The sequence below is a fragment of the Nerophis lumbriciformis genome, linkage group LG16 (genome assembly GCF_033978685.3).
Source record: "Nerophis lumbriciformis linkage group LG16, RoL_Nlum_v2.1, whole genome shotgun sequence".
Lineage (NCBI taxonomy): Eukaryota > Metazoa > Chordata > Actinopteri > Syngnathiformes > Syngnathidae > Nerophis > Nerophis lumbriciformis.
This window is the reverse complement of record NC_084563.2, coordinates 32,827,446-32,840,488: the sequence shown is the minus strand read 5'-3', so window position 1 is coordinate 32,840,488 and position 13,043 is coordinate 32,827,446. Positions and strand designations below refer to the sequence as shown.

Sequence of the window (13,043 nt, the reverse complement as noted above, 5' to 3'; positions counted from 1 at the left end):
TAAATGTACCATGTTCACATTGGTTATATTTGTAGGGATCTTACCTTTAATTCGGCTATCATACTGTTATTGTATGTATATATAACAGTATGATAGCCGGTTAACGGCAATGCGATGTGCACCCTGAACTCCATTGTAAAAATGTGTGGTTCTACATTTGTTGTTTGTAGTATTTTATTTTATGCTTAAATCTACCATGTTCACATTGGTAATGTTTGTAGGGATCTTACCTTTAATTCGGCTATCATACTGTTATTGTATGTATATGTATATGTATATGTATATATAACAGTATGATAGCCGGTTAACGGCAATGCGATGTGCACCCTGAACTCCATTGGAAAAATGTGTGGTTCTACATTTGTTGTTTGTATTTTATTTCATGCTTAAATCTACCATGTTCACATTGGTAATGTTTGTAGGGATCTTACCTTTAATTCGGCTATCATACGGTTATTGTATGTATATATAACAGTATGATAGCCGGTTAACGGCAATGCGATGTGCACCCTGAACTCCATTGTAAAAATGTGTGGTTCTACATTTGTTGTTTGTAGTATTTTATTTTATGCTTAAATCTACCATTTTCACATTGGGTATGTTTGTCGGGATCTTACCTTTAATTCAGCTATCATACTGTTATTGTATGTATATATGTATATGTTTATATAACAGTATGATAGCCGGTTAACGGCAATGCGATGTGCACCCTGAACTCCATTGTAAAAATGTGTGGTTCTACATTTGTTGTTGGTAGATTTAAGAATAAAATAAAATACTACAATGTTCACATTGGTTATGTTTGTAGGAATCTTACCTTTAATTCGGCTATCATACTGATATTGTATGTATATGTATGTATAACAGTATGATAGCCGGTTAATGGCAATGCGATGTGCACCCTGAACTCCATTGTAAAAATGTGTGGTTCTACATTTCTTGTTTGTAGTATTTTATTCTTAAATCTACCATGTTCACATTGGTTATGTTTGTAGGGATCTTACCTTTAATTCGGCTATCATACTGTTATTGTATGTATATGTATATATAACAGTATGATAGCCGGTTAACGGCAATGCGATGTGCACCCTGAACTCCATTGTAAAAATGTGTGGTTCTACATTTGTTTGTAGTATTTTATTTTATGCTTAAATCTACCATGTTCACATTGGTAATGTTTGTAGGGATCTTACCTTTAATTCGGCTATCATACAGTTATTGTATGTGTATGTATATATAACAGTATGATAGCCGGTTAACGGCAATGCGATGTGCACCCTGAACTCCATTGTAAAAATGTTACCATGTTATGTTTGTCGGGATCTTACCTTTAATTCGGCTATTATACTGTTGTATGTATATATATATATATATATATATATATGTATATATATACATATATATATATATATATGTATATATAACAGTATGATAGCCGAATTAAAGGTAAGATCCCTACAAACATAACCAATGTGAACATGGTAGATTTAAGCATAAAATAAAATACAACAAATGTAGAACCACACATTTTTACAATGGAGTTCAGGGTGCACATCGCATTGCCGTTAACCAACCAAAGGTCATGTTGACTTAAGTCTTTGCATCTTACCATTTCGTTTTTTTTTATCCTTTGACTGGATAACTTACAATGAAAGAAGGTATTGCGTGTCGCTACAGCATCAGTCCGTCGCCATCTGACAATTATTTTGATTATATTATAATTGTAATATTCGAATGGCAATAAATCAATGTGTTGTTGCAGTTGCGTTGTCATCAATGCGGCGGTTTGAGGAAACGCTCGGTTTTTGAAACCACAACAATTTTGTCCGCTGAATTTTTAACTAACTTGAAGTGTTTTGCTAAGAGGAATATTTTGTAATATGTACATTTTTAAGAATGACTTTGTTCTACTTTTGGCCAAAGTAAGACAAAGAAAACTATTTCAAAGTTGTCTTTATTTTTTAATTATTATGCCATGATTTTATCAGTCCGGCCTCCATGAACTATAAATAATAATAAATAATCAATAAAAAACTATACAGTGATTTTTAATGTAATGTAATCATAATATATCATAATACAAGCAACCATTTAAAAGGATATAAACTTTGATTTCTCATTACTGGAGAATTGTTTAACGTTGTACTGTAATTGAAAGGTAAATAACTTCTAGTCATCCTAAATAAATAAACAAAAAATAATAATAAAATGGACTAATTTCTGTAAGCAAAAATTTAACTTAATTTTAAGTAAAAAAAAAGTTCCTAGTTCCTAACCTATAATTGTTGTCTTTTTAAAAATATAACTAAAGATGTCCACATTGTCTACGTGCTGAAAGATTCATTTATGATTGCTGTCTTTATAAAAATATAGTTATAGATGTCAACATTGTGTGTGCTGAAAGATTCATTTATGATTGTTTATCAGAATATAACGATAGATGTAACATTGTATGTGCTGAAGGATTCATTTATGATTGTTTATCAAAATACACAATATTGACATCTATAGTTATATGTGCTGAATATTCTTTTATGATTGTTCATCAAAATATAACTATAGATGTCAACATTGTGTATGTGATGAAAGATTAATTTATGATTGTTTATCAAAATATAACTATAGATGTCAACATTGTGTATGTGCTGAAAGATTAATTTATGATTGTTTATCAAAATATAACTATAGATGTCAACATTGTGTACGTGCTGAAAGATTAATTTATGATTGTTTATCAAAATATAAGTATAGATGTCAACATTGTGTATGTGCTGAAAGATTAATTTATGATTGTTTATCAAAATATAACTATAGATGTCAACATTGTGTATGTGCTGAAAGATTAATTAATGATTGTTTATCAAAATATAACTATAGATGTCAACATTGTGTATGTGCTGAAAGATTAATTTATGATTGTTTATCAAAATATAAGTATAGATGTCAACATTGTGTATGTGCTGAAAGATTAATTTATGATTGTTTATCAAAATATAACTATAGATGTCAACATTGTGTATGTGCTGAAAGATTAATTAATGATTGTTTATCAAAATATAACTATAGATGTCAACATTGTGTATGTGCTGAAAGATTCATTTATGATTGTTTATCAAAATATAACTATAGATGTCAACATTGTGTATGTGCTGAAAGATTCATTTATGATTGTTTATCAAAATATAACTATAGATGTCAACATTCTGTATGTGCTGAAAGATTCATTTATGATTATTTATCAAAATATAACTATAGATGTCAACATTGTGTATGTGCTGAAAGATTAATTTATGATTGTTTATCAAATTATAACTATAGATGTCAACATTGTGTATGTGCTGAAAGATTAATTAATGATTGTTTATCAAAATATAACTATAGATGTCAACATTGTGTATGTACTGAAAGATTAATTTATGATTGTTTATCAAAATATAACTATAGATGTCAACATTGTTTATGTGCTGAAGGATTCATTTATGATTGTTTATCAGAATAGAACTATAGATGTCAACATTGTGTATGTGCTGAAAGATTCATTTATGATTGTTTATCAAAATACACAATGCTGACATCTATAGTTATATGTGCTGAAAGATTCATTTATGATTGTTTATCAAAATATAACTATAGATGTCAACATTGTGTATGTGCTGAAAGATTCATTTATGATTGTTTATCAAAATATAACTATAGATGTCAACATTGTGTATGTGCTGAAAGATTCATTTATGATTGTTTATCAAAATATAACTATAGATGTCAACATTGTGTATGTGCTGAAAGATTAATTAATGATTGTTTATCAAAATATAACTATAGATGTCAACATTGTGTACGTGCTGAAAGATTCATTTATGATTGTTTATCAAAATATAACTATAGATGTCAACATTGTGTATGTGCTGAAAGATTAAATTGATTGTTTATCAAAATATAACTACAGATGTCAACATCGTGTATGTGCTGAAAGATTCATTTATGATTGTTTATCAAAATATAAGTATAGATGTCAACATTGTGTATGTGCTGAAAGATTCATTTATGATTGTTAATCACAATATAAGTATAGATGTCAACATTGTGTACGTGCTGAAAGATTCGTTTATGATTGTTGTCTTTGGTAAAAAAGTCTTTTAGGTTTTGCTCACATTTGGTACTTGCATGAGAAATAAACGTTAAAAGTACATCAAACAAACCTTTAACAAAGTGATCACTGCAAACTCGTGCATTCTTCGACTCTGCTCACTTGGACTGCTCCCTTGGACATCGACTGTAATGATACCAAGTACAAGAGCCATATATAGTCGATACTACAACGATTACATCGATATTTTTTATTATCGACAAACTCTTGTCATTTTTAATTGTTTATAAAGTCAGGAAATATGTCCCTGGACACATGAGAACATTAATTATGAACAATGTATGATCCTGTAACTACTTGGTATTGGATCTGTACCTAAATTTACAGTATCACTCCAAACTTATGTAAGGTATAAAACAAGAGAAGAACAAGTGATTATTACATGTATACACGTTGAAACAGAAAGTAAGCAGATTTTAACAGTAAATGAACAAGTAGATTACTAATGTTGACAAAATGATAGGTAGATAAATGACACAATATGTTACTGCATACATCAGCAGACTAATTAGGAGCCTTTGTTTGTTTACTTACGACTAAACAAGATCCAAGAGGCAGCCACGGAACCAGAGGGAATACAGGGAGACGAGACACACAGCTCGTAAAGCTGTAACGGAGGAATGCTGCTGGAAGACGACAAGGAAACACGAGAGACAAATGAACACTGAGGGGGAGAAACACAGAGAGAGAGAGTGCATAGAGCTAGGGTTTGTCGGCTTACTGTACGGGAACAGGTGGATACGTTCTGGCTCGGATGTCTGTGGGCGGGTGTGGGGGCAGGAGTGAGGCGTTTCTCTCTCTCTCTCTCTCTCTCTCTCTCTCTCTCTCTCTCTCTCTCTCTCTCTCTCTCTCTCTCTCTCTCTCTCTCTCTCGTCTCGTCAGTCAGTCAGTCAGTCAGTCAGTCAGTCAGTCAGTCAGTCAGTCAGTCAGTCAGTCAGTCAGTCAGTCAGTCAGTCAGTCAGTCAGTCAGTCAGTCAGTCAGTCAGTCAGTCAGTCAGTCAGTCAGTCAGTCAGTCAGTCAGTCAGTCAGTCAGTCAGTCAGTCAGTCAGTCAGTCAGTCAGTCAGTCACAGGTTGCTACATTCTGGCTTGGAGGTCTGTGGGGTTTAGGGTCAGGAGTGAGGCGTTAATCTGTGGGCAGGCAGAGGTGGTCGAGATCCAAGAGGCAGCCAAGGAACCAGAGGGAATACAGGGAGACGAGACACACATCTCGTAATGCGGGAACGGAGGAATGCTGCTGGAAGAAGACAAGGAAACACGAGACAAATGAACACGGAGGCGGAGAAACACAGAAAGAGAGTGCATAGAGCTAGGGTTTTTCTGCTTACTGAACGGGAACAGGTCGCTACGTTCTGGCCCGGAACGCAGGTTTGCACTGGCTTAAGAAGCCCAGTGCTGATTGCAGATGGAAAGCAGCTGCCTGCTGCAGCCGGAGTGGCGTGCGCAGAATGAATGCGCACTGGGGTGCGCCCGGGCCGTGACATTTCTGTTAAAATAAAGTTTTGTTGTGGTGCCCTTTTATTTTGAAAAGTACCGAATTGTATTTTGGTACTTGCACCAAAATATCGGTGTCGGGACGACCCCGGTCGTGTCTGTGTGCACAATATACAGAATGTGTGTCTGAGGGCCCGTAGTCTCCACGTAGATGAAGTGGCTGCGGCCCAGAGGTCAGTGCCAAGGCTCTCGCCCCTGAGCACGGAGCCGGAGAAGGCGGGGGAAGTAGGAGAGCGAAGAAGTGGGCAAAAGAGGCAAACAAAAGGGGAGGGAAGGTGGACACAAAGGAAGGAGAGAAAGGGAGGGAAGGGAAGAGAAGATGGGGACAGGATAAGGAGAGGGGTTAGGGAGGGAAGGGAAAGAGAGAGGAAGAAGGCGCTTGCATGGGCAGCCAAGCAGGAAGTGTGAGGCCCCTGAGCCATGTCAGCCAAGTACACACACACACACACGGCTCCCACGATGGTTATGTTCTCACGTCCCCTGTCCTCCCCCCACCCTCCCTTACACACTCACATAAATGACCAATTCTCTGACACTGTCTGCTCTCGTTCTCTGGCAGGATCATTCGGACCAAGGTTCAGCAGCCGCCGGGCCAAACGGGCTCAATGACGGCTCACAATTTAGGTAGGTGGCTGACTCTGCACCCCGTCAAAGCACCTTTTACATATTATTATTATCACGGTGACCTTTTTTCCCCCCCACGTCCATCCGTCTCCAAGCCGGGAGACACAGTCTGGTGTGTCGTGGGAGATTGTCATTTCACCTATATGGGTTAAAAATATTTTTTGCAAACCCGTAATAATAATCTGCAAATGTGGTGTTGAGTGTCGGTGCTGCCTAGAGCTCGGCAGAGTAACGGTGTCACACTCTTCCATACCAGTAGGTGGCAGCAGGTAGTGTCAGGTTCAAACACTGATGACATCTATTAAACAAGACAAGAGGCAAATAATTCGAGAGAGACACAATTTGGACTCAATATTGAGGAGAGTCGTCTGTACACTGTACCCTTGCACAGTATCTCAGCACGCTCTGCCAAAAGATTGCACGCCTCCTTCTTTTATTTTGGACACTCCCCGACCGCATGGCCACCGCTGTTTCCAAAGGACAATGGTCGCAAAAAGTTCACAGAAAAGGTCGTAAACAATTCACAGAAAAGGTCGGTTAAAAAAGAGTTCGTAAGATAGTTCAAAAAGAGGTCCATAAAATAGTTAGACTTCGTAAAATACTTCAAAAAGAGGTCGTCTGGAAATTGGGCAGATGCTGCCATCTCTCCGCTTTGAGGTCCTTGGGTTAGAACAATATCTTTCTGTTGATTACCATACATGAGAGAAAACAGAAAACCCCTTCATCTTGCTTTCCCCCTTACACAGTGGAGTTTTACGAGCCTTCTTCTTGGTAGGTTTCAAAGACATCTTTGTGTTACTCAAATGTAACACAAAGTTTTTGTGAGAATTTAGAAACAATTTTTCCAACAGGTAGCTAATTGCTTTGATGGTTTGTCGTGATCGCAATATGCAGACGACAGCGTGCAGGTAAAAAGGTATCTAATGCTTAAACCAAAAATAAAGGCCAAACTAAAACTAAACTGGGGGGGACGCGGTTGGAAGAGTGGCCGTGCCAACAACTTGAGGGATCCTGGTTCAATCCCCACCTTCTACCAACCTCGTTGCGTCCTTGAGCAAGACACTTCACCCTTGCTCCTGATGGGTCGTCTTCAGGGCATACCTGCCAACCCTCCCGATTTTCCCAGGAGACTCCCGAATTTCAGTGCCCCTCCCAAAAATTTCCCGGGGCAACCATTCTCTCGAATTTCTCCCGATTTTCACCCGGACAACAGTATTGGGGGCGTGCCTTAAAGGCGCTGCCTTTAGCGTCCTCTACAACCTGTCGTCACGTCCGCTTTTTCTCCATTCAAACAGCGTGCCGGCCCAGTCACATAATATATGCGGCTTTTAGACACACACAAGTGAATGCAAGGCATACTTGGTCAACAGCCATACAGGTCACACTGAGGGTGGCCATATAAACAACTTTAACACTGTTACAAATATGCGCCACACTGTGAACTCATGACCAATGACAAACACATTTCGGGAGAACATCCGCACCGTAACACAACATAAACACGGGCGGAATAGCTGGGTTGGTAAAGTGGCGGTGCCAGCAACTTGAGGGTTCCAGGTTCGATTCCCGCTTCCACCATCCTAGTCACTGTCGTTGTGTCCTTGGGCAAGACACTTTACCCACCTTCTCCCAGTGCCACCCACACTGGTTTAAATGTAACTTAGATATCGGGTGTCACTATGTAAAGCGCTATATAAATATAATTCACTTCACTTCACAAAACAAATACCCAGAACGCCTTGCGGCACTAACTCTTCCGGGACGCTACAATATACACCCCCGCTACTACCAAACCCCGCCCACCTCAACCCCCCCCCACCCCCCACCCCCCACCCCCACCCCACACCCCACCCACCCGCCATCTCCCGAATTCGGAGGTCTCAAGGTTGGCAAGTACGGTTTAGGGCCTTGCACGGCAGCTCCCGCCATCAGTGTGTGAATGTGTGTGTGAATGTGGAAATAGTGAGTACCTTGAAGGTAGAAAAGCACTATACAAGTACAACCAAAACAAGTATAACTGGCTACAAAGTAAACAGAAACAGAATGCTGGACGACAGCAAAGACTTACTGTGGAGCAAAGACCGTGTCCACAAAAGTGCACCCGAACATGACATAACAATCAAAAATGTCCCCACAAAGAAGGATAAAAACAACTGAAATATTCTTCATTGGTGCGGGGAATATCGCTCCAAAGGAAGACAAAGGAAAACTGCTACAGGAAAATACCAACAAAACAGGAAAAGCCACCAAAATAGGTTGAAAAACACTGCATTATAAAGTGGTAAACATGCACATTTAGAACATTATATCGTATTATGGATGCATGACTATTAATATTACAAACAATGCCGAGGCATTCATAGCAGGAGTGATTAAGTAGATGATGCTTGCACCTTAAAGGGGCCGTCAGAGACATTCTTCAGATCAATTCTTCTGCCGTTGTTACAAATTAAATGTTGGGTGGGATTTTGAATGAAACATAAGAAGTCGATAAACAACATTAATATGTAACGCTGGGGGGAATTCCATGTTTACACTCAATTTCAATATTTCAACTGTTCACATACACTCCAATAAGTCCGGTCCTTTGGACGTGAATTAAAGGAGAACTGCACTTTTTTTTGTTCACAATCATAACGAGAGATGTATCTAGTTTGCACTTTGTCTATATTACAATTATCATTATTATCGATTCATTCTATTTTTTATTTTCCTATTTTAATGATGTTGGATCTGTGTTGTAAATTAGCTTTGGCTACAAACACTATGATGCATACTTTGGATAACTGTTTCAGATGTCTGTTTTGTCATGTCTGTGTGATCATGTTTTTGTTTTGGTCATGTTCGTTTTGGTTTTTGGACTTTTTGTGCACTTTTGTTTTGTCACCATAGCAACCATTAGTTTTCACCTGTCACGTCACGCACCTGTTTCACATTTTGAGTCACGCACCTGTTTTCGTTAATCATGTCTATAGTATTTAAGTTAATTGTTTTCAGTTTGTCGTTCTGACGACATACTGTCATGACTTGGTCTTGGGTGTTAGCTTTTCCGGGATGCAACGGAAAGTTGGCTCGGGCGAGACGGGAATGTAAGTACATTTTTTTTTTGTAGTTAGTCTTTAAATAAAAAGGTACTTACATTCCCGTCTCGCCCGTCAGAACGACAAACTGAAAACAATGAACTTAAATACTATAGACATGATTAACGAAAAAAGGTGCGTGACTCAAAATGTGAAACAGGTGCGTGACGTGACAGGTGAAAACTAATGGTTGCTATGGTGACAAAACAAAAGTGCACAAAAAGTCCAAAAACCAAAACGAACATGACCAAAACAAAAACATGATCACACAGACATGACATGTTTTTGTATCTGTCCTTATTTCAAATAAACCTCTATAATAATAATAAGACAAAAGGTTTGGGTTTTTTTTGCATTCTAATGTGTAAAAATCGGCTAGTTCTTGGTGGCTAGCAATGTATGATAATGGTAGAAATAAATTTCTACGTCCAAATCACTTTAAAATGCATTCAAAAACCGTCAATACTTTATTTACGTTCTGTAATCTGTATAATAACCAAGCTGTAGCGACATTATTGTAAGAGTGAACACCGAGGAACTCTTTTTCTGGTGTACTAACACATCGGCGTGCTACGGTATTAGCTGTAAGAGCTAACAATGGCAAGAGATAAGCTAGCGTCAAGACAACACGGAACGCGTTTGTTTGTAATGCACAACACAATGTGAGAAGACACCAATCAGTAGTGAGTGGAAAACATGAACAATATGCTTGGTTGCTTTGTTGGGTCTGCTCCTGTCCCTGGCCATGCTCCCCCGACCCCAGCAGACAATGGCCACAACAGTGTATGTTTGTTTTTGTTTTTATTAATTTTCCTTGTGTTCTTTGATGTTTCCCTCTTACACATATTTTTATGTGTGCTATGACTGTGAGGTTTTTTTCTTCCTTGGCCTCAGTCTGGACCCCCTCTCCAGGGGACCAGGCTTAGACTGAATATATTTTTTTTCCACATTTTGCAGCTTTGAGTCACTTTCACCTCACTCTCTCGGCTTCCGTCTGGTCCGACGTCTCACTCGCTTCTCCAACCAAACGGTTCATCCTCCATATATTCAGCCTCAAAAAGATAAGGTTGTGAATCTTCCTTTGTCCAAAAATAGTTGAATAAAATTCTACCCAAACATTTAATAAAGTCAAATACGAATAAGGCAACAGGAGAAGTATCCAACACTTCTCGTTTCTAAAGTCAATCTGTACAGCAGATAGGATCATCGACGTCAGGGGTGTCCAAACTTTTTGACTGGGGGCCTCGCGTTGGGTTTGAAAAAGTACAAAGTACATGCGACTACAAGCAAAGTAACGATATCTATACAAACCCCAAAACCAGTAAAGTTGTCACATTGTGTAAATGGTAAATAAAAACCGAATACAATGATTTGCAAATCCTTTTCAACTTATATTCAATTGAATAGACTGCAAAGACAAGATATTTCATGTTCACACTGGAAAACTTTATTTTTTGCAAATATTAGCTCATTTGGAATTTGAAGCCTGCAACATGTTTCAAAAAAGCTGGCACAAGTGGCAAAAAAGACTGAGGAATTTGAGGAATACTCACCAAATACTTATTTGGAACATCCCACAGGTGAACAGGCTAATTGGGAACAGGTGGGTGCCATGATTGGGTATAAAAGCAGCTTCCATGAAATGCTCAGTCGTTCACAAACAAGGATGGGGCGAGGGTCACCACTTTGTCAACAAATACGTGAGCAAATTGTCCAACAGTTCAAGAACATTTCTCAACCAGCTATTGCAAGGAATTTAGGGATTTCATCATCTACGGTCCGTAATATCATCAAATGGTTCGGAGAATCTGGAGAAATCACTGCACATAAGCGGAAACCAACATTGAATGACCGTGACCTTCGATCCCTCAGGCGGTACTGCATCAAAAAGCGACATCAGTGTGTAAAGGATATCACCACATGGGCTCAGGAACACTTCAGAAAACCACTGTCAGTAACTATAGTTTGTCGCTACATCTGTAAGTGCAAGTTAAAACTCTACTATGCAAAGCGGAAGCCATTTATCAACAACACCCAGAATTGCCGCCGGCTCAGATGGAACAGATGCAAAGTGGAAAAATGTTCTGTGGTCTGACGAGTCCACATATCAAATTGTTTGTGGAAACTGTGGATGTCGTGTCCTCCGGACCAAAGAGGAAAATAACCAGTGTTCTAGGCGCAAAGTGTAAAAGCCAGCATGTGTGATGGTATGGGGGTGTATTAGTGCCCAAGACATGGGTAACTTACACATCTGTGAAGGCGCCATTAATGCTGAAAGGTACACACAGACGTTATCATGGACACCCTTGCTTATTTCAGCAAGACAATGCCAAGCCACGTGTTACAACAGCGTGGCTTCATAGTAAGAGTGCGGGTACTAGACTGGCCTGCCTGTAGTCCAGACCTGTCTCCCATTGACCATGTGTGGCGCATTATGAAACCTAAAATAGCACAATGTAGACTGTTGAACAACTTAAGCTGTACATCAAGCAAGAATGGGAAAGAATTCCACCTGAGAAGCTTAAAAAATGTGTCCTCAGTTCCCAAACGTTTACTGAGTGTTGTTAAAAGGAAAGGCCATGAACATTAAATATCTTGTCTTTGCAGTCTATTAAATTGAATATAAGTTGAAAAAGATTAGCAAATCATTGTATTCTGTTTTTATTTACCATTTACACAACGTGACAACTTCATTGGTTTTGGGTTTTGTACATATATATGTACATATATACATATATTTACGTATATATGTATATATATACATATATGTACATATATACATATATGTATATATGCACATATATACATATATGTATATACGTAGAGCCATGAAACAAAAACCTCTATGTAGGTCTGACTTAGACCTAGATTTCATACATTGACATCCTTCAGCAAAAATCAACAAGAAGTTGTCAATTCCCCCTTCAAAACAAAAGTTTACTAAAAACAGTCACTTTTGCCTCTTTGAGCTGTAATTTGACCCCCTTAACATGCTTCAAAACTCACCAAACTGGACACACACATCAGGACTGGCAAAAATTGTGATCTAATAAAAAAAAACAACCCAAAACTCTAAATTGCGCTCTAGCGCCCCCTAGGAAGAAAACACATACACAACTGCTCCTAGGAAGAAAACTCAGACAAAACTGCCTGTAACTTCCAGTAGGAAAAAAAAAACTTTATGTAGGTCTCACTTAGACCTACATTTCTTATATTGACAACCCCCAACAAAAATCAACAGGAAGTTTGCAATTCCCCCTTCAAACCAAAAGTTTTGTAAAAACAGGTCACCTTTTTTCAAACATTATCTCCTCTGAGCGCGTTTGTCGTGTCTGCTTCAAACTAGCACAGGAGAGAGATTGAACCCTTCTGATTAAAAGTTGACCAAAGAGTTTTAATTACTGTTTCGGTTTGGATTTTATGTGCCGTCAAAGTCGGTCCCGTCCATTGCTGCTTGCAGCTTTAATTCTGTTTGTATTTATTTGTTCTTATAAAACACTCATGCAATGCCACACACAGATATAAATAGTCAGCTAAACAATTGGAGTAGTCTTTAAAAATATTTTACTGATGGACAAATGAATAGAAATAGGCTAGATGAATAAATGAACATTCAATCAGCATGCTAAATCAAATTATAACCTACATTCTTGTATGACAACAGAATGGCTAGCAGAACAGAAGGCAGAGGAAACTACA

General features: G+C 38.2%; 1 protein-coding gene across 3 annotated transcripts in view; it reads left to right on the top strand.

Annotated features, from left to right (window-relative positions):
- The window catches only part of pax5 (paired box 5), a 232,053-nt gene that overhangs the window by 64,627 nt on the left and 154,383 nt on the right, over window positions 1-13,043 (top strand). For all 3 annotated transcript variants that reach the window (XM_061977033.1, XM_061977032.1, XM_061977034.1), the window contains one exon: window positions 6,200-6,264. In XM_061977033.1, the coding sequence (XP_061833017.1) occupies window positions 6,200-6,264 (65 nt within the window). The remainder of the gene's footprint in view (window positions 1-6,199; window positions 6,265-13,043) is intronic.